The sequence below is a fragment of the Manduca sexta genome, chromosome 14, assembly GCF_014839805.1.
Source record: "Manduca sexta isolate Smith_Timp_Sample1 chromosome 14, JHU_Msex_v1.0, whole genome shotgun sequence".
Taxonomy (NCBI): Eukaryota; Metazoa; Arthropoda; class Insecta; order Lepidoptera; family Sphingidae; genus Manduca; species Manduca sexta.
In genome coordinates, this window is record NC_051128.1 from 1,960,680 (window position 1) to 1,987,040 (window position 26,361).

The 26,361-nt window shown below is 36.2% G+C and overlaps 1 protein-coding gene across 4 annotated transcripts in view; it reads left to right on the top strand.

Moving 5' to 3' along the window:
• LOC115442798 (RING finger protein nhl-1) overlaps nt 1-20,248 on the top strand; it is a 99,364-nt gene extending 79,116 nt beyond the window's left edge. For 3 of the 4 annotated variants that reach the window (XM_030167956.2, XM_030167958.2, XM_030167957.2), the window contains 9 exons: nt 2,229-2,386; nt 4,113-5,543; nt 5,752-6,976; nt 7,074-7,246; nt 8,217-8,357; nt 12,225-12,365; nt 13,701-13,918; nt 17,311-17,524; nt 17,849-20,248. In XM_030167956.2, the coding sequence (XP_030023816.1) occupies nt 2,252-2,386; nt 4,113-5,543; nt 5,752-6,976; nt 7,074-7,246; nt 8,217-8,357; nt 12,225-12,365; nt 13,701-13,918; nt 17,311-17,524 (3,678 nt within the window). In that variant the 5' untranslated portion in view covers nt 2,229-2,251 and the 3' untranslated portion in view covers nt 17,849-20,248. The remainder of the gene's footprint in view (nt 1-2,228; nt 2,387-4,112; nt 5,544-5,751; nt 6,977-7,073; nt 7,247-8,216; nt 8,358-12,224; nt 12,366-13,700; nt 13,919-17,310; nt 17,525-17,848) is intronic. The other variant, XM_030167959.2, reaches the window with a different exon arrangement.
• Nucleotides 20,249-26,361: the final 6,113 nt, after the last annotated feature.

Here is a 26,361-nt window from a genome sequence, read left to right on the forward strand (position 1 = left end):
GTAGTGATGCATATTATTTAGTGACACAAATATTCGGAGAAAGAAACATTCAATAAATAATGCCAGTGGCGAAAGGTGAATTTTTCCGAAAGGAAACCCGACACAATATATATGCATGAATGCGGTCTGCAATTCGTTCTAATGATAATTAGATTCTACACACGTCCTACTAATATTATAAATGCGAAAGTTTATGAGGATGGAAGTATGTATGTTTGTTTCTCTTTCACGAAAAAACTACTGAACGGATTAGGATGAAACTTTACAGTAATATTTATTATACATCAGATTAACACATAGGCTACAATTTATAGTGATTTTGTGTAATTTAGTCATAATATAACGATACATATCAAGTAAGTCATAAAAATATCTCGCAAAACTCCTTCACGCGGGCCGTGAGCAAAAGCTAGTTTTACATAAAAGGAAGCCGGCTGAAATCGAGTTATATGTATCCTTCGTGACTGAACAATATAATTTATTAATTAGGTGCGTTCATACTCAAAGGGTTACTAATCGATTTCCGACGTTTTATTAAAACGTCACGTCCCCGTCACGGACGCTTCCCGTCACTAACAAACCAACCTCTTGATTAATACTCAATCAATCACAACAATCGAAAATAAATACCAGTGATTAGTTCATTCCCAATTCAATTTCGAAAACAAATGGACATTCAATTACCTGATTATTTTCGTTTCATTTAGAAAAAGAAGAAATAATGTTTACTCAAGGTCGGACGGTCGCTGACTTTGCTAAGGTCAAAAGAGATGTATAGCGCATTCCACCAGTCTTTTAGAAATGTAATCAAATGGCTTCTTATTTATTTATTAAAATCTTGATTGTACACCATAAGTGTTAAAAAACAAACATACATACGGTGGGAATAATTAAAACATCAGTGGTACTAATGGCGGTCTTCTCTAGGCGATCTTTCCTAACTTCTTATCAATTATAATTAAAAAAAATAAATATTAATTTATTGTATCGCTGTCATGTAGGTGTACATTTTGTTGTAGTTCCTTGGTTACCTGAATTAAATTAAAAAAAGATCTAATTTACTATATTCTAAGGCTTAATTGAGTGACAATATTAAATGTATTGTATAACTTCTATAGATAATGTTCTCTTTTATAACGAGCACAGCAAAGTGACCCCACTGCTCCTGATGGTAAGTGAGGGTCCAATAGAATGTCGACTGACGAGAAATGATTACCCCTCTAGAAACAACACAATTATATATACAAATTTGTATTTTTTTTTTATATTTTCGGTGTACAATAAAGTTTTAAATAAATAAATTATGCCGGCCTGTTAGAACCGTATATGCACAGACTGATCCCGAAACGCGACACACTTACATGTGCCACTATGGCGGGTTTTAACACTTACGGTGGTCACTATCCGGGCGGATATAATATATAATATCCCACCACCAGAAAAAATATCTTATAGAAAAGAACAGAATTAACTGATAGTACAAAATATTTATTTTAAATGTGGGTAGATATTTGTTGACATTTCTGGAACTGATAGTTATATCGTTCATAAGAGCTTGCCTAAACAATTGATGACGATATGGTTGTTTTATTCTGATGGTAATCGACATAATATTATACATAAAGAAAGAATAACGATTTATTAGTCACAGTCGCAACATAAACAAACATAATGTACCTAGATTTACATATCTAAAAATGAATCCCTATTTCCCTTGGTTACGCCATCACGCGTGAACGGCTGGACCGATTTGACTAATTTTTTGTTGTTGTTGTGTTTCTTATTGTCAGGAGGAGGTTCTCATGAAAAAAATAATTAAAAAAATGCGCGGAAAATTAGAAAATTTAAAAACCCTTAACGTCAATATTAATTTTACACAACCTGAGTACACAACTGTCAGCGGTTTGAAATAACTGTCAGCGATCGACAGAATGTGCGCGTGCATACATAGTTAAGACAGGACAACGTCTGTCGGGTCAATTAGTTACAAATAATAATAAAAAATAAAAATTAAAGCGTCAGTCACGTATTACTTTCTTAACCAATCCCAATAATATAATGGTTTTGGCCACATTCTAACCATACATGTTTCTTAAAAATATACCTTTTTGAAAAATCCCTATTTTCTATAACATATTTGATTTTTTGTCTTATATATTCCACTATATTAACGTATCTACCCTACCTTCGTAGTCCCTCAGAAATCTAATGTACTAATTCCTCCACAGATACATAAAAGGGGAGCATAAACATGGAGCAGTTTGAATCGTTGCTAACATGCTGCGTGTGCCTCGACCGGTACAGGAACCCAAAACTCCTGCCGTGTCAGCACAGCTTCTGCATGGAGCCGTGCATGGACGGACTCGTCGACTACGTGAGGAGACAGGTGAGGACGAATAACTTGTTAGTATTGTTAGAAAGCAATTGGCTTTTCATACTCATTAGTTTACACTACGTATTTATCTACGTGGAAATTTCGAGGTTATGTATTGTTTAGTTTTATAATAAAAGGGAAAATGTTATTTATACATATATTATAGCACCATAACAGTTAATACTATTGCGATGTTAAGTCTGTTAACTTAATGTTATGGTAATAAATAGAATTCGGGGAAAAGCTGTTAATCCGTGTCTATTATAATTTAATTAAAGAATTTCAGCTATAATTCATCTCGCTGGTGCAATGCGGGTTGGTTTGAGATGTTGAATTTGCTATCATAAATTATTATTTATAAACACGTGAAGAAATTTGTACTCCTCTTTAAGCATATTATGGAGGAGTATGATTTGGCTTAATTGAAGTTCATGTTAGAAAGGGCGAAGATAAATATGTATTTGAAATATATTAAATTAAATGGTTGAATTCCGAGCACTAAACGATCACTAGAGGTAACTGTATGAACTAAGACGCTATAGGTTTCGTTTGTATGACTAATGTAGGTAAAAATAAATGCAAAGTAAACTCACGTACAAAAAAAATATTGTCAAGGAAATAAAGTTAAGCAAAGTGCAAAGTAATTAACGATAAAATTATACTGTAGTAATGAAAACGCTTTGCACAAACTTTTTCCTTTTCTAGAGTAATAAAGACAAAACAACTTTAATGTTGCAACCATTTCCTTAAGACCATACTAAGTGATGCTAAATTGTCTGACTAGAGTGAAGTCAGGAAATGGCGCGTGAAGTAGTGGATAAATTTTATGTTATGTTCAGAATTATTCATATTTTATGTATGATGTAAAGAGGAAATAAGACGGTAGATAGGAAAATTTCATTTAGCTTATATGTTGTTTTTGATTGAAAAAACTTTATTAAATATTATTGGAAACAAAAGTGCTATGCAAGTGGTAAAATTAAATGCACGTTATGTTCCACTTAATGAAATTCCAAACATTGACTGACACGAACAGATTAAGCCAGTAGATTAATTAGCATGGAAGTTTGTTTACGTAACCTAGGTGACGACGAAGAAAGGATTTTTAAACATAACATTTACTGGTGCTAGGTCTCTCATATGTGATAGACCGCCTGGTTAGGTACAACCGCAATGTCTATTTCTGCCACCAAGCAGCAATCACTGTTGTGTTCCGGTTTGAAAGACATTGTAACCAGTGTAACTACTGGACATACATCAACATCTCACGTCTCAGGATGTCGAGCGGCATAACAAACAATACTTTGTAATTAAATGTGTTGGATGGTGTTTCTTCTGCTTATAGGCGGTTGTATCGCTTACCATCAAGCGAACGGCAAGCTACTCTCGTTATTCAAAACAATAAACATGATTCTCTAAAGAAATTAAACAGAGAAATAGAAAATCCCATCGGAATGGCTAGTTATTAATACGATATTTGTCCAATATGATAAATTTACACTTTGAAGAAACGACAACGAAAAAAATATTCTTGAAACATTTCATTTTCGCCTCTATTGTTGGTAAGCGGCTAGTCATTATTCATAAAAAAATTGTAACTATAAGTATTTTAAAAATCTGTCGGCAGCCATTAGTCATACAGAACAAAACGACAACTGAATCACAAATAAAATAAGCTTGAGTTATTCTGTAAGAGAATAATTTTTTCGATCGTTGTTAACAATATTATTCTTTGCAGGTTAAATGTCCGGAATGCCGTGCGGAGCACCGAATCCCTTATCAGGGAGTCCAAGGATTCCCAACAAATGTCACTCTCCAAAGATTCCTGGAGTTACACGCCCAAATTGCCGGGGAACTCCCAGATCCCACGGCTGGGCAGATCATGGAGAGATGCAACGTATGCTCAGAGAAAGCATATTGTGCACCATGCGCTCACTGCGAGAAAAAGGTTTGCGAAGACTGTAAAGCAGCGCATATGGAGGTACTCCGCAGAGAAATAGCAAGAATCAATAATCAAGTTCGCCGAGGCATGAACAGGCTACAAGATATTTTAGGTGTAGTTGAAAGAAATACAACAAACCTACAAACAAACTGTGGAGCTGTAGCTGGTGAAATTGACGAGATTCACAAGAGATTGTCAAAGGCTCTTAAAGACAGAACCGACTTCTTACGCAATGAAGTTGATCGGTATCTAGCCACAGAGCTTAGAAACCTCACGCATCTTAAAGATAATCTAGAGTTAGAATTAAGCAACATACAGAGTAACTGTGACCTCGCTGATAAGTATATGAACGATGACACAGAATGGGAGGACACAGAACTCATGGACACCAAGGAGATATTCCTCAAAACGGTTGAGTTCTTGCGAAACTTCGACTATGAAGCGGGAGACTACAACCGCAGGATACGGTTTATCATGACACACGACCCTAACCAACTCGTCATGCATGTTGCCAGTTACGGTGAACTCAACATCACCCAACCAAATGCTTATTCAGGAAGCCATCAACCAAGTCAAGGGCTAACGAGGTCTAAGAGTGACCATCGCTTGGCAACACAATTCCGTCAGCAAGAAGAAGCCAAGGGATATTATGAGAACGATGAACCGATTTTGGGAGGACGTAAATTCGGTGAACGAAGACCTCCTCCACCTGAAAGGCACACGAGAGATTATGGTGCCACTGACGACTACAGTGGTTATGAGTCAGAACACAGACCATCCCGTAGATTCCGTTCTCGTTTCGTCAGGAGTCACCAACAAGACAATGACTCTGACACAGAGCAAACCAGCCGCGCCATCAAAGCAGAACAGCAGCAGAAAGAAAAAGAAAAAGTCACCGACACAGAAGATGCCACACGAGGTCCTCTTAGTGGCATATTCAGGTTGACCGACTGTCCACGTGTAATGCAAAGGATCATGGACGTCGACAGCGGGAAGAAGAAAGAAAAAAAAGAACCACCTCCACCACCCAAGCCTGTCCAGCCAGCACCTCAACCGCGCCGCCCTCCACCAGCACAGAGGCAGCAGAGCGAAGATGATGAAATTAGTCGACTGAAAAGACAAAACAAAGGCGCAGCGTCGTCGCAGGAACCCGACCGTCCTGCACCACGCGCAGCCGAAGAAGAACGAAACTCAGTAACACGTAAACCACCCACACCAGCCCGGGAGGTGAGTTGGGAAGAAGAAAGAGAGTGAAATTATGCAGCAGTACAACGTAGAATTTAGGAAAAAATCATCGGTACTAACAAGAAAAAGCGCGACAACTAACGGCATTCCATAAAATACACTCCACGTTAACATAATATTCACATACACACAACACAACAAATATATCTACTGCTTTGGTGTCCATATCGAATTTCAATGTATTTCTCAGGCGTCCAGTGACGGTGAGTCCGATGAATCCGTTGGATCTCTGCAGCGTACACAGCGCAAAGCACCTGCGCCCGCACCGAAACCTGCTGTGACAGGCAGAAGGCCCTCGGCTTCAGACACGCCGACGCCGCACCGGCCGGCTGCTCGAGCGCCTAGCACAGAGTCAAGCGCGTCGACAGAAAGTTCCGGCTCGGCGGTGAAGCACACAGGTGCGATACTAACCATCGCGGAATTGAAAGCAAAGTACGCCAGTGATGCAACGCCACCAAAACCTCGATTATTGTCCACAGGCAGCGAGAGAACAGCACCGGTAACGACTAATGGCACAGCCGGAGGCGCGCAACGTGTTCAGAGTCGGTTCATCGGCTCGCAGAGACCGACGCCCGCCCCGGCGCCCGCCGAGCCGGCACACGAAGACTCCGAAACGAGCTCTGAGGAAGAAACCGATTCGTCCGAGGAGAGTGAAGAGGAGCCTGCACCGCCGCAAAGAAAGCCCGAGAGCCAGGCGATGGCCCGCAGCGACATTGGGCCACTGCTTGCGCGCAGCACTAACGCTCGCAACGATGCGCACGATAACAAATCCAAAGAAACGCCTGCTCCCACCCGGTACCGCACGAGGCAGACGTCTCAGACAGAAGAAGAGCCGGCGCCGCGATATGGCGCTGGGTCTTCTTACAGCAACCGATATGGAAGCAAACCAAGGGAAGAAGAAACGAACTCGTCTATAGACGATGAATCGAAATACCCAACAGCAAGATCGAGATACCTCGCCCTGAAAGAACGACGCAACCGTCTTGCCAGGAGTAAGAGCAGCCACACCGGTTTCGGTGTAGGAGACGATGATGATCAGGACGAGCCAGTATCACCTACCACGGCTTCTCCGTCAGCGTACTTGGCGGCTCGATACGGCTCCGGCACTGGAGGTTCGGAGTTGTCTCGCAGCCGATCGTCACACGCGCTCAAATCTCGCGAGAACTCGCCCGAGCGACCACCCGCCGGCGAGAAAGACGGAGCGGCGCTCAGCTCTTGGGCAAGATATTTGAAGAATAAATATGGTTCTCGAGGCAAAGATAGGGACACGGGCGGCACTTCGTCGAGCACGTCGCGTCGCCTGTCTCTCGGGCTGCCTTTGCGCTCGGCTAACGAGCTTGCCAGTTCTGATGATGATTCAAAAAACGCGGCAGGCTCCCCCATCTCCCCTACGGCGGCTACAGCAGCGGTAGCAGGTTAGAGAAACGAGTGGCGTGTATATAGGGGTGACGCTTCGTTTTCGACATTCGCACTGTTTATTTCGATGTACTAATGTGTTTTTTTGTGTGCCAGGTTTCGCAGCAGCAGGTTCCTCCCCTAGGAGCCAATATCTGCAGAAACGCCGTTTACAATTCAGCGTGGGGAGTCGGGGGAGCGAACCCGGTTGCTTTACATGGCCTCGTGGCATCGCTGTGGGTCCCGACAATACTATGGTCGTGGCCGATTCATCTAACCACAGAGTTCAGGTATGTAGAGCGTCAAAACACCGCTTTTAATTCGATTTTTTTTAACAAAGCTATTTACCTTCTTTTTATGCCCTGGTGCAACACAAAAAAGTCACTACACTGGTTGTCAAACTTATACCATATTAACTAGATGTAAATATAATATACCGATCCCTGACGTATTCGAAATTGAATTAGACAATACGGCATTATGGAACGTCTCTACATACGACTGCCGTTACCCATTTCAGCAGTAATGTATTCACCTATCAAGAAAACATTTTTCGTGAACAGTATTCACAGAATATATTCTGTGCAGAGCATATCTGACATCAGTGTTTACATTTGAACACAAACGCTTGGCATTTTTACCGCGACCTCGTGCCAAAAGGGATCACGTGTTGTTCCAAATCATCATTTCTATTTAGCACATCTTTGCGATCACATCTTTGTTTTCGTCATTTAAGGTAATAAAAATCGAAGATACCTCGTCTTAAAAATCTTTGAACTTTGCATTTTCTTCTGAATTACTGACATGTATTCAGATTTTGAATCGTATTTAATAATTTAGTTCCGACATTAACAATCATAAATAAAAACAGCTGATCGAAAAATTGGTACGTAAATAAACCGAGCGCCGAAATAAAGACAAATCTTAAAATGCACACTTATCCCGAAGAAAGACTCTCAGGCGAGGAAAATTAGATCGTATTTTTTTTTTTTTTTTTTTTTTTTTTTTTTTTTTTTTTTTTTTTAGGTCCACTAAACTAGTCGATAACACTAGAAACAAACTCTAAATTTAGAAAATAAATAGTTAAGAACATAATCGGGTGCTCGACTTTCTAGAAGTGAACACTACATGCTTAAAAGTAACATAAGAAATAAGTTACACTGTGTCTGTGACAGCAATAACAAATTAGCTGAAAATCACAAATTATGAACGGAATTAATTTAAAGTTTAATTTAATTTTGAATATCCCTTTGTCCCCAGGTGTTCGATTCCAACGGCATATTCGTGAAAGAGTTTGGGCAGTACGGCAGCGGCGAGGGCGAGTTCGACTGCCTCGCCGGAGTCGCCGTCAACCGCATTGGACAGTACATCATCGCGGACAGATACAACCACCGTATACAGGTAAATGACAGCTGACGTTACGTCAATATCGTAACTGAGGTTTTAGACAAGAATATTTCTACAATCGTTTACGTAAATAAAAAATATGGGAATAGCGTGATAGGTTTTAGATAAGTTTCAAGTATTCCTACAATCGTTAACGCTAATAAAAATATGGGAATGATATATCTTTGCGATAAGTCACGTGGTCAAAGAAACGACTAGATAAGAGGAAACTGTAGGGACCGTAGCAAAGACGCCTTTCCGCAATTGATAACGCTAACAAAAAATAATATGGTAATGACAAATCCTAGCGATAAGTCGAAACGACAGTCAGAATAATAGCCGTGGATTCAACATCCCATTCTAATTATTAAACTGAAATTGATAATCTTGATATAAGTAAATGTAGCATACTTAAATAGTAAAATTGAAACATTTTACAATTGAAATTGCATTTAAACCTTAAAAATACATGTATAATGTCGCCTTTTTAAAACACTAATGCAGAAGTAACCCCGCACTCATTCCTTTGTTAATTATAACAAAAATGAAAACAAAAGCGTCAGTAATGCAAGTTAAGCCTTTGGACCGGCTCCATGCAATATTTCTGTTTTAAAACATAATTTATTACACTCTGTCGCATTACCTAAGGCCTTGTGAGGTTTTGTGTTTGACCTATTAAATAACGAAAAGTATTTTGGAAACTTAGCATGATATATATTTGAGACTTTATATCAACGACGGGGAGCATTGCGTTCGTTTGAAATTTTAAGTTTTAGGTGTTACTGCTATTTATGAACTAGTATGATATTAACTGTCAGGCGAGTAACTAGCACGTTTCTATGATATACAAATAATTAACAATTATCATATTCTTATACATAGTTTATAAAACCTGGAAATCAAATTATAGCCTGTAATACATAAATAGTCCCGCTAAGAAGCCCACAAAGCAGGCTTTTTATTCTCCTGGTCAGGCTCATATATTTATAAATTAAATAGGATGTATTCAAAGTGTATGATATAATATTACTGATGGTAGGTCTCTCATATGTGACAGTCCGTCTTGGCAGGTACCACCGCAACGTCTATTTCTGCCGCGAAGCAGCAGTGTGTAGTCACTGTTATGTTCCGGTTTGAAGGTCATTGTAGCCAGTGTAACTACTGCACATAATAAGACTTAACACCTCACGGCTCAGGATGGCGAGCGCAGTGGAATACCAAACAATACTTTGTAATTCTAGGTGTTGGGTGGTGTTTCTACTGTTTATGTGCGGTCGCATCGCTTACCATCAAGCAAACGGCAAGCTCGTCTCGTCATTCAAAGCAATAAAAAAATATATCTATAGGGTATTTTCTTATAACCTGAGTCATATTTTTACTTGAACTTAAGATGCACATCATCTTATAATCTGGACAATATATACTATAATAACTTGGTTATATCATTAATATAAAATTGATTTCATTTATTACTAACATTAACGTTATAATAAAGACGTCCTTCGTAACACAGCGTGTGATAGTTGAGATAGAAAAGGTCAAGGCTTCAATTCCCACATCAGTCAAGACATTTATTTTCAGTAATGAGCAAATATTGGTATTTTTATTATCAGTTTTTTCATCTAAACGTTCAGACTCGCCTTAACTCGTCACAATTTTGGTTTATGGCTATCAACCCTTTTGAAAGAGAAATGGATTTTTTTGATTGTGAGCTTGAGCCTTTTGGAGTTATGATAAATAGCAAATGCAAAGCTGTGTTAAATTTCTATTAGTATTTTAATTTTATGACAATTTAAATCAATGTAGCGTGGAATCAATCAACTATCAATTTGATAGTTTGGATGTATGGAAAACTTTCAGAAGTGGTGATACCATTTTGAAAATGATTAATAGAAATCTACATTTTCCCCAAATATATAGGTTACTATTAACCCGAAAATGCGTTTAAACTAAGGTGAAGTATTATTTATCAAAAATGCTTTTAAGACAAAGTTACAAGTAAAAACTAGATAAAAATAAAACAAAATCAATTAATAATTTTTCTTAGAGGTCTTACAATTAAGTCTTAAAATCTGTAGGTTAAGGTCTATGTGACCTCGCTGCATTGTTCCAGCCAAATTAAGTTTGTTATTGATCTCAGAAAGATTTCGCCCTTGGCTGTGAGCTTGAACTGTGGCGCGGAATATGAAATACTGGATAGTCTGTTGAGCGAAATGGTTTGAACTAGCGTACATTGCGCAGTTTCTTTCATAATTTTTTATCTATAAATAAATTTTATTGGTAACTTCGAGAGTAGTCGATGATGGATTACCTGAGCATTAGTAATATACAGTTTTTAAAACTGAACGCCTTCCCGCCACGCGCAGCGATTACTTAATAAAAATCATTACAATATTTCACGATTTTCCTAAAATCAAACTCAATAAAAACATGTCCTCAAAACACCTCAAACCAGTAATAGGCAGCATACAATACAATGCTATTATTTTCTCGTAAAAATCTACACCAATCCACTTGCCACGTGTCGAAGCACCGTATTTCCCTCGGGTGGCAAAATTTGTATTCTACTTGGTTATTTGTCTTCGACGTAATTCATTAGAGTCACTGTTAGTGGTCAGCAGACGGAAATAGTCGCTTCCCGAGGGGCGAAGTCCGTCCAATGCCGTGTTTGTCACAGTTATGGAATACATAAAACTGTTAGCTATTGTTTGAGGAAGTTACAATCATATTCAGAGAAAAATATTTACGCTAGTATTTGTAAGTTCCTAAATACAGAGAAATATAATAATAATTTTGTAATAATTAGTATTTATATTATTAATTTATTTTATTTTAATTCATTATAAATATTAAACTACTAAATAAACATTTTTGTAAATACTTACCCCCTTATTCATAAACGTTTTTTATCTAAGGACGGAGTAAAGCTGTGATAACAAGTCTGTTTCTCAGTGCCCAATGGCACTGAGAAATAGACATAGGGCCGTTGTGATTAGTCATTATTGTTGTATTTCAATATTAGCCAATCACAACGTCCCTACGTCTACGCACTGCGAAGACTGCCATGCCGTCAGCACTGAGAAACAGACTTGTTATCACAGCCTTACTCGGTCGTTCGATAAAAATCGTCTATGAATAAGGGGGTTAGTAATTAACTACATCTTAAATAAAATAATTGATTTCGTTGGACCAAAAGATTACAATAATGAGTACAATTGTATGTTGCTAATTACCGCAGTTGCAAGGATAACTGTGTCGCAGTTACAATCATCCAACTAAATAAAAAAAAATATATAGTAACAAGGGTTCTAAATTGAAAAAAGAATAAATAAAGAATATAAAATTAGGTCTGAACAAAAATAAACTAAAATTGAACACTGGGTATATTTTTGTTTCCATTATCAGTTCGTTCTCTAAAATGTATATTATATTATAGTTTTTGGATTTGTTTCTTTGTAAGTTTATAGGGGCTAAACTGTGAAAGTACTGAACCGATTTTGAATTTTATCTAACAAATTCTTTCTCTAATAGGAAGCTGCATCACTCCTGACTGCTATAGGTTTCCTTTTATCCCGGGAAAATATTTATCCCGGAACAACCTCCTCTCGCTGGCGGAGCAGCGGGCAAAAACTAGTATATATAAGTAGATTACGTGTGTGAAGCAATAGAGTACCCCTGTTTTGACTTGCGTCTCTTCCTGCCGTTCAGGAATTCGCAAGTACTCTTGAAATCCACTTTAGATAATCTGTGCTTGCTCTCAATTTTAGCGTTATATTTTTCGTTCATTTTTCAATTCCCTATACATTTTTTTCCTATCTTCTCTCTTTCTCCATTTTCTAATTTCCGATTTGTTCAAATTTGTAACTATTATCTTCCTTCCAGGTGTTCGACCCCCAGGGTCGGTTCCTGCGAGCCTTCGGCAGTCAGGGTACTGGCGACGGCAAGTTCAACTACCCGTGGGGCATCACCACTGACGCGCTCGGATTTATATACGTTTGTGACAAGGAGAACCATAGAGTACAGGTATGAACATTTTTATGAATCTAGATCATATAAGAACTTAAAGAATTAGGTGTAACTTGTAACTTGATTCTTGCGATTTACTGCCGTTTAATTAACGATCCTGATCGCTTTTTTCGATCTATCTTAAAATGAACCAATCAGAACAAAGTATTTTTTGACATGCTTACAAAGGAGTTATTTTGATTGGTTCATTCTCGGAATCGGATTGAACGTTGAAATTGGAATTATTTATTAAAAACCGCTGTATCTACCGTTTTCTATAATCGATGTCGATCGCTTTTTTCTATCCGCCACAAAAATGAACCAATCAGAACATAGGTTTTTTGAGATGCTTAAAAATGATTTATTGAAATTGGTTTATTTTCAAGATATGATCGAGGATTAATACCGTTTATTGAAAACGGTTTTGAGAATAGCCATAGTTTGATTGTGACAAATAATCATTAAATCCGAACGATATTAATCTTTCTTTAATTTAAAAATTAAAAAACAATATTTAAGTCAGTTAAATCAATGAGGATATAAACCCAATCACAATAAGTATTCCACAGTTCTAAGATATCAGACTAAATCTTAGGCTATTGCAAGATCTAATTCCTTTATGATATAAGAGGCTACAAACCCGCTTGATCATCAGTATTTATTTTCAATAGACACTTGCAACACACGCCAGCGTTGCACTATAAAACATTTCCAACCCGATTCTTCCATAATGCGTTTTAGATGCCCTCCGTGATTCCTTCACTATTAAACTCAAGCTTCACTCCACATTAAGAAGCTTTTAAACTGAAATATTTTATTTAAACCTACAATATACTGCTTTCATTGTGATTTAGAAACAGAAAAAAAAGCAAAAGTTCACTAACTTATGTTATAAATTTTATTGGCTACCAGATCAGTTAACTTGTGCATGTTTTTAAATAGAATACTGAGCTTCTGTAGTGTGTTCTTATACCAAAGATAAATACTGATTTATTATGTTTATGCGAATATAAATAAAACTAGTTATCTGTTTTTATCACAGTTTTGTATATATTTTAATTTTCTCCCGAGGTTTCAAAGACTTCGCAGCCTTCATCTTTACAAGGCGAACTGTGACTGTGGTCGTACGAAAACTCAAAGTTAAAATATTATTATTGCCCCATACCACTCTTCTTACTTGAATACGACAAGTCACATCTACAAAAATAAAAAGGGTCACTTGAGAACGTACAAACAGCACCAAGGCATACCCTTGCTTCTCTAAAATACCAAAAATGAGTTGCATTTTTGAACACATTTCAACACATGACCATTCAGTCGTAATTTTTGGCTAAAATTTTGATTTTCCTGTAGGTGTTCCAATCCGATGGCACGTTTGTGGGCAAGTTCGGCTCGTTTGGCTCCAAGTTGGGCCAGCTCGAACACCCGCACTACATCGCGGTGTCCAGCACCAACAGAGTCCTGGTCTCAGACTCGAACAACCATAGGATCCAAGTCTTCGACGTTAATGGACGAGTGCTCTCGTCCTTTGGAGAAGAAGGGTCCGAGGATGGACAGTTTAAGTTCCCGAGGTAAGGAGATAATGTTGAAGTTGATGGTGAATATTTCTCATAATGTAATTATGTATAGTTGCTATGGAGAAATATAACCCTATGAATATTGCTGTGGTACGGAACCAAATGTTTCTTGTACAGAGAAATGATGCACTAAGTGTTTGAAAAATAACACTAATATCACACCACGGAATTTTGAATATTTTCTTTCATGACCGATACTTGGCAATATGGGAACTGTCGGTATCAAGCATCAGAATGAAAACAGCATACAATCCAATTTGATTTAATATACTATTATTAATATTAAAGTAAGCTATTGTTCCCCAGACTTTATAAATATTCATAATTTTCTCCTAAACATTTACTCTCGCTAAGATTTTCAAAATTTGTGATCTCATCTCACCTTACAACTTGATCAATGTTTCAACTAATGCTATAACTCCTTAACTTTCTTCCTTCACCGCTAACGGTCCAAATCTTGCCTTCTGCCTCCAATAGGGTCATAAAATGTGGTCGGCAGCGTCTCTAACTTCACATTACGAGCGATTAAAGTCAGAACTTGTTGCAAAATATTTACTACGTATTCCAGAAACGGTGTTTACTTTAGACGGATTAATAAGAAAATAAGGTTTAATTTTAAGTAACAAAATTCAACATACAAGAAAGAGTAATTTTGGATTTCTTGTCATTGTATCCTCGAGGCTATGAACTGATATATCCTTTAATGTTAATGTTTTATTTTCGATATCTTGGTATGGCAAATCTGAATAATTTTTAATATTCCACAAAGACATTACATTAAAGAATATTTTTAGAACGAAATATAAAAGAGAAGCGACCATAGCCTAATTGGGTGTGGAACGGACTGCCAAGACGAAAATCCGCTGGTTCAAAACTAAGAGCACAAATCTCTGATAATTCTAAAATTATGTTTGTATTCTTTGTGAATTATCGTATGTTTTAATATAATGAGGAAACCATACCTGAGAAATTCTGTAAATTTTGAGGGTGTGTGGAGTCTACCAATCCGCACTAGCCCTGCGTAGTGGACTAAGGCCTAATCTCATTTAGTAGTAGAGGAGGTCCGTGCCCAGCAATAGGACAGTATATAATACAGGGCTGATATTATTATTATACATATAAAATATTCTACTTCAACATATTCTACTAATATTATGAATGCGAAAGTTTGTGCGGATGGATGTACGTATGTTTGTTCCTCTTTCACGAAAAATCTACTTAACTAATTTAGATGAAACTTTACAGTGATATTGGTTATACATGTAATAACACATAGGTTACAATTTATAATGATTTTGTGTAACTTGGTCAAAATATAAAGATACGTATCAAGTAAGTCGGAAAAAAAATATCACGGAAAACTCCTTCACGCGGGTGAAGCCGCGAGCAAAAGCTAATAGAATATAAAGAAAATTATATTCATATAAATTAACATATACATATACTTTTGAAACTTTAACAGACCCGACTACACAACCCTCAGTAAATCGAAAGATATTTTCCCACCCGTAAAATCAGTGCTTTCGTATCGGTCGGAATATTTCGAACGCCAGACCGAATGCCTTGACCGAGTTCGCACTAATATTACATGGCTAAAGATAAATCTGTCGTTTGCACTGGAGCAATAATGTCCGCTTTGCCGATGTAACTTGAGATTGTTTGTTGATGGAGAATAAAAAGAATTCTTACAATCTAGAACTTAGAATCGTTTTTTAAGTAAATGGTACGCACGAATCATATTGAAAGTTGTAACATTCCTGTACATTTGAACATAGAAATCGGAACCAAAAAAACAAAAATGGATTGATATTCTCTTGAAATAAAATAATTTATTTGGAACTGTAAATAAATTACTTCACGTAATATAACACGCCTAAACCGACAAAATAAATCTATAATTGATATTCTCATAAATAAAAAACATACCTTGGATTTAGTTAACGGATGATAGCTGCAACATCATTAAATAGAGCTGAATAAAGAAGACAGAATTCTACCAACTGTTGAAAGTTGCAAAGTTCGCATTGGACATAAATCCATACCTTGCTATTGCATTTCTTTAAAATTTCAAGTATACAAAATAAATAATATGAACCAGGTGTATTCTGTGAGATCTGCTAAATACTTCTAGCGGTACAGTCGTATTGTTATTGTAAACGATACGACCGCCCATAAACGGTAGAAACACCATCCAGCAAATTAAATAACAAAGTATTATTTGGTATTCCACTGCGCTCGTCATCCTGAGACATGAGATGTTAAGTCTTATTATATCCAGTAGTTACACTGACAATACATACAATATATGACATCATTCAAGATATAATATTTATTGGAATGTCCTAGAATGGCCGGCCAATATTTCTAACGTTACGACTTCCGGTAGAAGATATAACTTCGCACATTTCTTAATCTCAGAATATATTTTTATCAATGACCTATTAACAGTTCCGCATTTTGATACGTGAGTAGTATCATCCGATTTAGAAAAAATGTCTATCTATAAATTGTATCTAGTATTCAGTAGAATTAAATAACAATTTTCTGGAGGTAGGATAAATTTTGTATCCGCCCGGATAGCGATCACCGTACACAAGGTTTTAAAACCCGCCATAGTCGGCACATAAGTGTTTCTCGTCCAGGGATCAGCCTGAATATATGCGGTTCCAACAGGCCGGCATAATTGTGTCGACTGCTAAGGGGTAATAATCCCTCATCAGTCGACATTCTATTGTTATACTTTGTCGTACTATGCCTCCTGGTATTACAGATGTTCATGAGCGGAGATGATCACTTACCATCAGGGGAACCGTGTGCTCGTTTGCCCATTATAACATAAAAAGACAATCTAGATTTTAATTAATAATATCTATGAATTAATTGTGTTCGTTTGAATTCAGTGTTGTCTGTCTTCTATAAAAAAAAACATCACAAAAGTTCGTCGCGAACACTATTTTAGTAATGAAATTGTAATACCTAAAGAGTATGTTTAATCTACGAAAATACTCAGCCTTAAGTCTCAAGGCGGTGAGTGCAATTCAGCGAATATTAGTTACTTAGAACTTCAACTCATATAATTTTAGATCATATTACTAATTGTGTTCAATAGTCGCGTTCCCTCAGTTGACGAGCATTGTTTTGTTTACTTGAACCGACATTTCCATACGCTCATCTTATTTAATAGTTGTATTAAAAAAATATATGATTGTAGTCTTATTCGAACAACCTTCAGCTGAACTTAACTTCTATTAGTTCATATATTAACCAACCGGACTCAGCTGGAATAATATACTACTATATACTGTCCCACTGCTGGGCACGGATTTCTCTACTACTAATAGCGTGCTGAACTTTCCTCAAATATTTATCCTCAATTTCTCTTCCAGGGGTGTAGCCGTCGACGACCAAGGTTACATCGTGGTAGCAGATTCAGGGAACAACAGAATTCAGATCTTCCATCCTGACGGCACCTTCCTCCGAGCATTCGGCTCCTGGGGATCAGGAGACGGAGAGTTCAAGGGTCTTGAGGGCATCGCAGTCATGTCTGGTGGGAACATCATCGTCTGCGACCGTGAGAACCATAGAGTCCAGGTGTTTTAGGTAAGTCTTCATGGCAACTGGAATACGACCATAGAATTAATGGCTACATATGGGGAATTAAAACAATCGAATCTTGGAAAAACTGTGATGAAAAATTAAAAAGTAAAGACGACTTCAAAAATTTTACCTACATACAGTCGTATTTTGCTACTAGAATTTCAGAAATTCGTTTTTAAAATATTGTCTTTTATAAAGTAATGGACAAGATGATGATGAGGTCGTGGCTTGGTTTTAGGTTTTAAGGAAAAAAAAATATATAGCGGTCCAAAGTTATTCTTAAAGGTTTATGCATATTTTTTAGTTATAGTTTTTTTTCATTTCCAGGTTCACAGAACTACTGTCACCATTGAAAAATGCGATAAATCCTAGCCTATTATAAATCTTAACTCTTTTGTATATAAACGAAGTGATGTATCAATAATATTCACTTGCATTCAGTTTTCGAAATGAAACGCTTTAAACAACTTTTCATTAAAATGTAACTTGTTTTTTGTATATACACATCATTATTTCTCAATAAACATGCGTTTTCAAAATTTCTCTCTATTTTTTCAAATCCTTGTTTTGAATTTTCACGTATTGTTCTAAATTGTTCTCAATTACAATCGAAAAACAGTATCCATTATACATAATCCGTTGTAATTTGAAAAAATATCAAGGGTAGAAAAGTATAAGAAAAACGCAATTTCGTAAGAGGAAATTCACTTTGAATGGGTAAAAGCACTCAATCATTGTCGACAATTCTTATCACTTAAAGACAGATGGAGTCCCGATCGATTGATCCAATGATTTCCCAATGGTAGGCTTACTCCGACGTAGGCATTGTGGGACTCTGGGTGTAACACGACTACTTCGTGAAAAGCGCTGCTGGGTATATTCATTTTTGACGAATTTTCATGTCAAACTAATATTTGACTTGTAGTCTACGAAATTACGGTAAATCGTTTTATAGACCAGTGATTCTATCTCAAAGCTATAGCCACTAAGTTTGTACGTCCAGCTGCAACATACCTCTATTCCAGCATTATGATATGCCAACTACCGTTTTTCAAACCTGCAAGGTATAGTATTTTTTACTGTAAATAACACTTGTATTTAATTTTCATTTTATACCCCGATCAGCTCACTGAAAATAACAGTCAATAATATTCAGGGGTCCTATTGTATCATTTTTGTTGTGTTGTGTGTCAAGCCTCGACAAAATCGTGAGGCATTACCTTTTTACGTCATTATCATATCTCATTTGTTGTGATACATAAACCCAATTTTTGCAATTAAAAATATACCTTATACAGTGGCTTATTAGAGTATAGTTTAGCGCAAAGACAACCTATCAAGTTTATATCAGCTTTATTGCTTAGTAGCGCTTTCTATGTTGTCGCGTTATACCATAGCTTATAATGTTTTCATATACCACGATATTCTAAGCACGACACCTGTCTTATAATAGAAATATAGTTTTATATCTTTGGATATGTGAAATTGTTGTAACTCATATGGTTACGTTACTAAATGTAGTAAATATATCTTTAAATTGTATAACATGAATAAGAACAATAAAAAGTTGCATTAAGTTTCTGATTGATTTTTTAAAAATACAAGTTTAAAATATACTGAATTAAAGTCTATTTAGTAAGTTTATTAATGCAGACAAACATTGTTTATTACAAAAACAAACTAAATTGTTTTATGAAATTGTTCAAATTTATTTTCATACAGAGAAATAGTCTAATAACAAAATTTTAAAATAAATGTTTTTGTTAAGCTTTTAAATCACAATTCTCACAAATGAAATAATGTTAATTTTAAATGAACATATTTTGAATGAAACTCATTTATATAAGTCCCGCATTCAAACATTTGAGGCTTACATTATACTTATATTTATTCGCATCTATCTTAGTGTACACAACGACAATACAATCTTTGTTAGTTAATGTGCTTCAATAAAGGCAAATTAAAGCATTTAAATATACAATTGAAACTGAGTAACAAACTTTTGATTCATAAATAAAACAATAGCATTTAAACAATTTATGATTTTGTAAATTTTAAATATCAGAAATTTGTCTTATGTCATAAGTATTAAGACAGTATAATTTATAAATTCATAATCATTGCTTTATATGGCTGATATCCGAAAAAAATATTATTTTAAAATCTAAATTAAGCAGTTTATCTGTTAAGGAAATTAAAATCTAAATATATAATACTCTTTTTTCGTCCTTATAGTAATGATGTTATAAAAATCTAGTCATAGTAGTAAATAAATGTATTACAAATCAATAACTAGGATTTCAAAACTAGACCTTACGTTTATCAACTTAAATTTCTTTATTTCTTACGCTTCATCATAATTTGTATAAGCTATTTTCTCTCGCTTCTTTACACTTAATAGAAAACATTTATAAAACAAATTATTGAAAAAATAATTTTAAATTTTGCAACTCTAAATTCATGGTTTGATTTTTAAATTGTATTAATTGAAATGAGTTTTGTGTTTGAGTAAAACATTTCCTTTTATTAATCCTATTTTGTTTGTATGATAAAAATCGATTTATTTTGAAAATGTATTCTTTTTTATTTGGATTTTCTCTATTATCCCAGATTATTATGTATTATCGTGTACATAACGTATTATGTACTTATTTATAAGTGAAATAAATGTTGTCAACCTGAACATTTTTGTAAGGTTTTTTTAAATAAATATAAATGCGTTATAAATAAACTCGTTTTATTTACATAAGTTTTTAATCCAATTAGTTCAATCACTTGTTTTCTATTCTTTATAATTATGCAAATGTAATCTATATAATAATTTTTCAACTATTTGACTTGAAATTTAAGAACTCAGTAAGCATTTTTTAAGTAATTAATGTTTCAAGTTCCTAATATAACCTACAATATTAGGAAACTTAAGTTACGTTTTCCAATCAGTATGGAAATCTATTTCAAGCCCATAGCGTGCCGCGAATTGACAAGATATTTACTTCGGACGCCTTTTGAAGCTTTTCAAGTTTATTAATAGGGTTATAATTTGGAAAGTAAAATTATTATTTTTGATTTATTTTTAATAACTAACATTTTTACATATTATGAAACAATGTTTCCCCATCGCGTCTGTCTGTCAATATGAACTCGATAACCTCAAAAACTGTCAAATGAATGAATGGTATGACGTTAGTTTGAGACCCTGGGAAGGACATAGGCTAGTTTTTAACCTGGTATAATTTTATATAGCGGGAGTTTTATCCCTGAAAACTATTTCATGCGGGCAAAGCCGAGACCTAAGCTAGTAATATTATAAATTATTGCATTACCAACAGTATTGATCTTTAGTTACTTGATCAAATAAATATAACAAATTAAAAAAGTAAAGGCTCGGCCACGTACAAGTCCGAGTACTCATGGGATCGTGTCATGTGTAAGTGAAAGATATAAAACTCCAGTTATAACGAAAAAAACATACATCACGTCTTGCCCCACGAAGGTGTAGGCAGAGATGCAACAAAGGCATAAACTTTTCGCCACATATGTGCCGTTCCATCATATGATATTGAAGGAGTATATCGCCAATCGGGCACAAATTCCAGACTCCTGGCTGATACCGAACAAAAAACCTAATATCACTTAAGTTAATAATATACGTCATTAAAATAAGTAGAAAAAATAACATTCAACAATCCATTTACATGAAATTCTCGAGTGTTCCTAGAGTGGACCAATTATGTTCCCCAGTCCATGGCGTCACAAAAACTTGTTAGCGGGTGATTAAAGTGAATTAACTCGTGTTCAGTCATTCGTTAAGGTTCAAATTAACTGACACAATGCTTTTAGAGAGAACGTGTATATAAAAATTTTAAAAGTTGATATTATGAATGAATTTAATCTCATTTACCTGTACCCGATTTTAATCTACGATATGAATGGATATTTTTAATCTATGGTGAAAATGGACCAATCAGAGCAGTCTTTTTGACATGCTCCAAATGTATTTTAATTGGTTTATTCTTGGATTGGATTGTAGATTGAGATTTGGATCGTTTACTAAAAATTGCCGATAGAGGTAGGGTTGATGTTTCAATTGGCTTTAGTTACTGCGAGAATCAAATATTATATTTTAGATGATTCAAAATATAAGTTGCATGATTGACATCGGTGTCATTGTCCAATGTTTATATTTGGATTGGTTACAATTTATTACCTAGATGTATAGTTGTTTTGTCATAATTCAAAATCTGGCATTATACAGCAGGATGGGCAGAGGGGAGAAGGCCAGGAAACGAGCCCTCATGGGCCTCAATGTGTAGTTACAACCATGGTATATAAACTGGACTGTGTGCCTATGGTCGCAACAAATGACCACGCGTGCATGGGCGTGCATTTGGTGTTAAGACTGAACGCACAAGAATTGCCTCGGGGTGTACCAGTTGCTTCTCTGTCTACCCATTCGGAGACTAAAGGCGAGAGTGTTTGTGTGTGTGTACTACAGCTATAGGTATGTAGATGCCGTGGATTAGTATATTATTTACACTAAAAACTATACTACCGGCCATTGAATTCGGGAGAATGCCTTATGTGGGCTAACCGGTCAACACTTGGGTATTAAAATATATTATAAACAAAAAGGTTTCAGTAACGTTCATTAATCAAGCGAGACAATTAAATGGCGCCCTTCCTGGCCCTTCACGCTTCGCTGCCTCGCACAATTTATACTAATTAAGTAAAGATAAACTGGTCCTGATTCGCTGAAATGGGAGGTTAGTTAAATTACACCTTAGACGTATATCTTTTAGTTGCTTTTTAGATTGAGTGTGAATTTTTATACCTGTAAGTAATTAAACAACAAAATGCGCCACACGCTATAAACAATAGCAACGCCATCTTGAATGTAAAGTGCATTTTACTGTTCTAAGCTTGTTATTTGTTTTATTTTATTAGTAAATTTATAGTACCCTAGCTTTTGCTTTCGAATCAGTCCTAAATACCGCAGCTGAAGCTACGATGAAAAAGGAGGATTTCGCTTTACATAACACTGATCAGGACTTATACTTGATTCTGGGAACCTTATCATACTAACTTTAGAAGTGTTGTTATAACACAGTCCGAACATATCCTGCGAACGTCCGATCTTTCCTAAGGCCTTTAGGTTTCTATAGAGATATTATTACCAATTTTTATCTTACACGGAGAGAATTGATAGACAATTAAATCATCACATAAGGTAGCTTTAATACTAACCAGTGTAATATATAAAATGTCGGAATCACTTAAATGTTTTATGAGAAAGAAATATATTCGAGACTCCTCTCAACTCATCGAAAACCGTCCGTAGTTAGCCTTATTTACATTCTATGATTCTCCGAAATTTTCATCAATCAGCCTGTGTCCTTCCACTGCTGAACGTAGGCCTCTCCAGTCCCCAACCATCCTGGTCTTCAGCAACCCGCATCTACTACCCACCGCCTTCTTCAAGTCGCCGGTCCGTGCAGGGCGTCCTACACTACATCTACCTAATCGTGGTCTCCAACCCTATGAAATGAAATGATTTATTTGAAAGAAATGATTTATTTGAATCTGTAACATGTTATACATTATTTAGATAGTTCGGAAAGCAGTTTTCACCAGAGAAGAACGGGCAAGAAACTCTGGTGTTGCTCTTTTCAATCAGTTTAGGGTAAAGACTACAGTACATGATAAAGTGAGAAGAGAAAAAAAAACTTTAGAGCAGTTCATTTATAATAATGCGATACACTAGTGGGGGGGACGAATTACGTATCAAATAGCGGAACTTTGCGCCTCCATCCTTGCCCTTATCGAATGCGAAACCCTATCACCGAAACAAATGCGAATCACTCAAAACCCTCATTGAAATTAAACTAATTTTCTGGATTCTATCGCGGTTTTTTGGATTTTATTTTTCTCCCGACGCTTCGAAGACTTTGCAGCCTTCATGGACACGGGGGGGACTGAGGTGTTGTTCATCCGTAAAGTCAAAGTTACAATATCTATCTACATTATACAATTATACAACTTTTTAAAATTTTTAGCTGTTGGTGGTTCGATCTATGCGGAATGAGCTCACAGTGTCTTGAAGTCTGGCAGCCGGTCTTTTGGGTTCCGATTTAATTAAATGTAGAACTGGATCCCAGGCTTGTGCAAGCTCTTAAAAACTCTCATGTGAATAATTTGGGAAAAGAAAATCGCTGTCTCCACTCCACGTATCTGCTCCATCGATCGTTCGTTCGTAGACATGGCCTCATGTGAATAATTTGGGAAAAAAAAATCGCTGTCTCCACTCCACCTGTTTGCTCCAACGATCGTTCGTCCGTATGGCCAGCCACTTCCACTTCAATATACTCCGAAACTTAACACAATTTCATTTCCAAGAAAGCAATGTGTTTCATTATTGTAATTTCCCTCATATTTTCATCAAAAAACAATAACGGAATGCCTACGTGCGTAATAATTGCCTGACAACGTATGAGAGATTGCTGCAATTTTTCTTTTGCTGATTACTGTGACGTCACGCCTACCTCTAGCACGTTTAGATATAACATAATTATATTTAGTTACGGAATATCTGACATCGTGGTTAACGATGCGTGATATTGTAATTGTATTTTTCTCGCTAGATATATAAAATCTTTTGTTGTTTTTCCTTATTGGAACGGCCAGTGTTGCTGTGTAATAAATTTTGCACGTATATAATTCAAGGGAATCGACAGTGCGTAAAAGAATATTATTAACACATGTACATAATATAGTGACGGATACCTACAGTCAGCAAAATTAGCCCGCAACACATTAACTTCAATCGAAAATTTATTTTTCTTAAAATAAAGTAAACCATCTCAATTTTGTTTCAGTGAAGAAATAAATGGTAATTTGAAGATTTAAAGCATTGAATTTGTTCAGCTACTTTGGGTCTGACTGTACATTATACAATTGCGGTGTACATAACAGTCGCCACAGTGCACAACATCACCTTTATCGGTCATCTATCTTCCATTGAAAAAGGAAAGGCATGATATATAATTGTGTACTTAAACTTTTAACTAAACAAGCAAACAAACACACATTCACGCATTTGTCCCCGAAGGGGTATGCAGAGGCGCAAGCAGGGCACCCACTTTCACCAAGTGTTCCGTCCCATGATGTGATAGGCGTCGAGCCTATCGCCATATCGGACACCAATTCCAGACTCCGGCTGATACTGAGCAGAAAAACCCAAATATCATTTTGGCTAACCCGGGATTCGAACCCAGGACCTCAGAGCGCTGCCGTACTGCGCATGCAGTACAACTACGCCACCGAGGTAGTCTTTCGAGTCATCTTTTGACTAAGTGGATTATAAAGTAATAACCATCCTTTACTATCTTTATAACACAATTTACTATCGAGAATAAACACTAAATCTTAGTACTTAATCTAGACCAAATAAGACAATATACCCTTGTTTAATTTCACTGACTAACAAAGTATGTAGGTAAACAAAAAGCGCCTTTAGTTGAGATAAATGACCTACGAAAGACACCTTTATGGCTAGAATAAATATACATTAACTAGAATTGTGTACGTGCGTTTGCGAGTGGTTCGCGTAGTAATTTGTAATGTGTCGATATTACCCACAGCATACGTGATCACTCCTTTGCACCTTAGGGACCTTCGTACTGAGCGTAAAGACGGAATTAAGCAGGCATAACTGTATAATAAATAATAATATCATGTATTATATACTGTCCCACTACTGGGCACGGGCCTCCTCTACTATCGAGATTAGGCCTAAGTCCAACACACTGGCCTAGTGTGGATTGGCGGACTTCACACACCCTCAAAATTCCTATAGATAACTTCTCAGGTATGCAGATTTCCTCACGATGTTTTCCTTCACCGTTAAAGCGATTATTCACAAAGAATACAAACCAGACCCAAATTTATAAACCCTTGCATTGATGTTTCGCACTTTACTTTATTTTATTATAATGTGTAACGCGGTATGTAAATCGGTCGCCTACGATACAGGCTGTGCCTAGTGTAGGGACCGAGGTATTGTTTTTGTCTTATGATCTCAATTTAATATTATTAGTATGTTACCACGTAAGAGTTCTTTGTCTTAGTTCATAAGGAAAATTGTAATTTTGGTAAATTTGATAAATAAATAAATAAAATATTCTTTTAGAAAAGTCAGAGTTGTGTGCCTTAGGATTTGATCCTGCGGACATTGGTCTCGGCGGTCCATTCCACTCCCAACTAGGCTATCGGCGCTTATATGGCATAAATGTGCGAACCGATGATTGTCTATAACTAGGGGACATGTTTTTGGGCTTCTCTTGACTTGTCATCAGGTGTAGTAAAGCCGCTTTGCCGTGCTCTCTGTAGAAAAATATATACAGGATCATTTTACATCGCGTTACTAAACGAAACCACATACTTATCTACTTGGAAATAACACTTTACAATAAGTTACTTGAGCCGTAGATGTAAAATAAAAAAGTGTGAGTTTCGAACAAAATAAATATTAATAAAAAGTAATTTTAGTTTTGCGCGCCCTAAAGCTACTAATACTACTCTAAGATAATTCGTTGCAGTGGCAACATCATACTTTCAGTCAGAAATACACCCTCGCACACAACATATTCGCATTAAACTACAAAATGATAAAAAAATTAGAAAACTAAAACCAGGATTTTTGGTGAAAATATTAGTTATTAATGGAAGATTTTTGGCACAACGTCAGCAAGGGTGAAGACGAGTATGTGCTTTCATTTAGTAACGCGATGTCAAAATGATCCTGTATACGGGTACGAACAAAGCGACCAACCTGGTTATAAAGG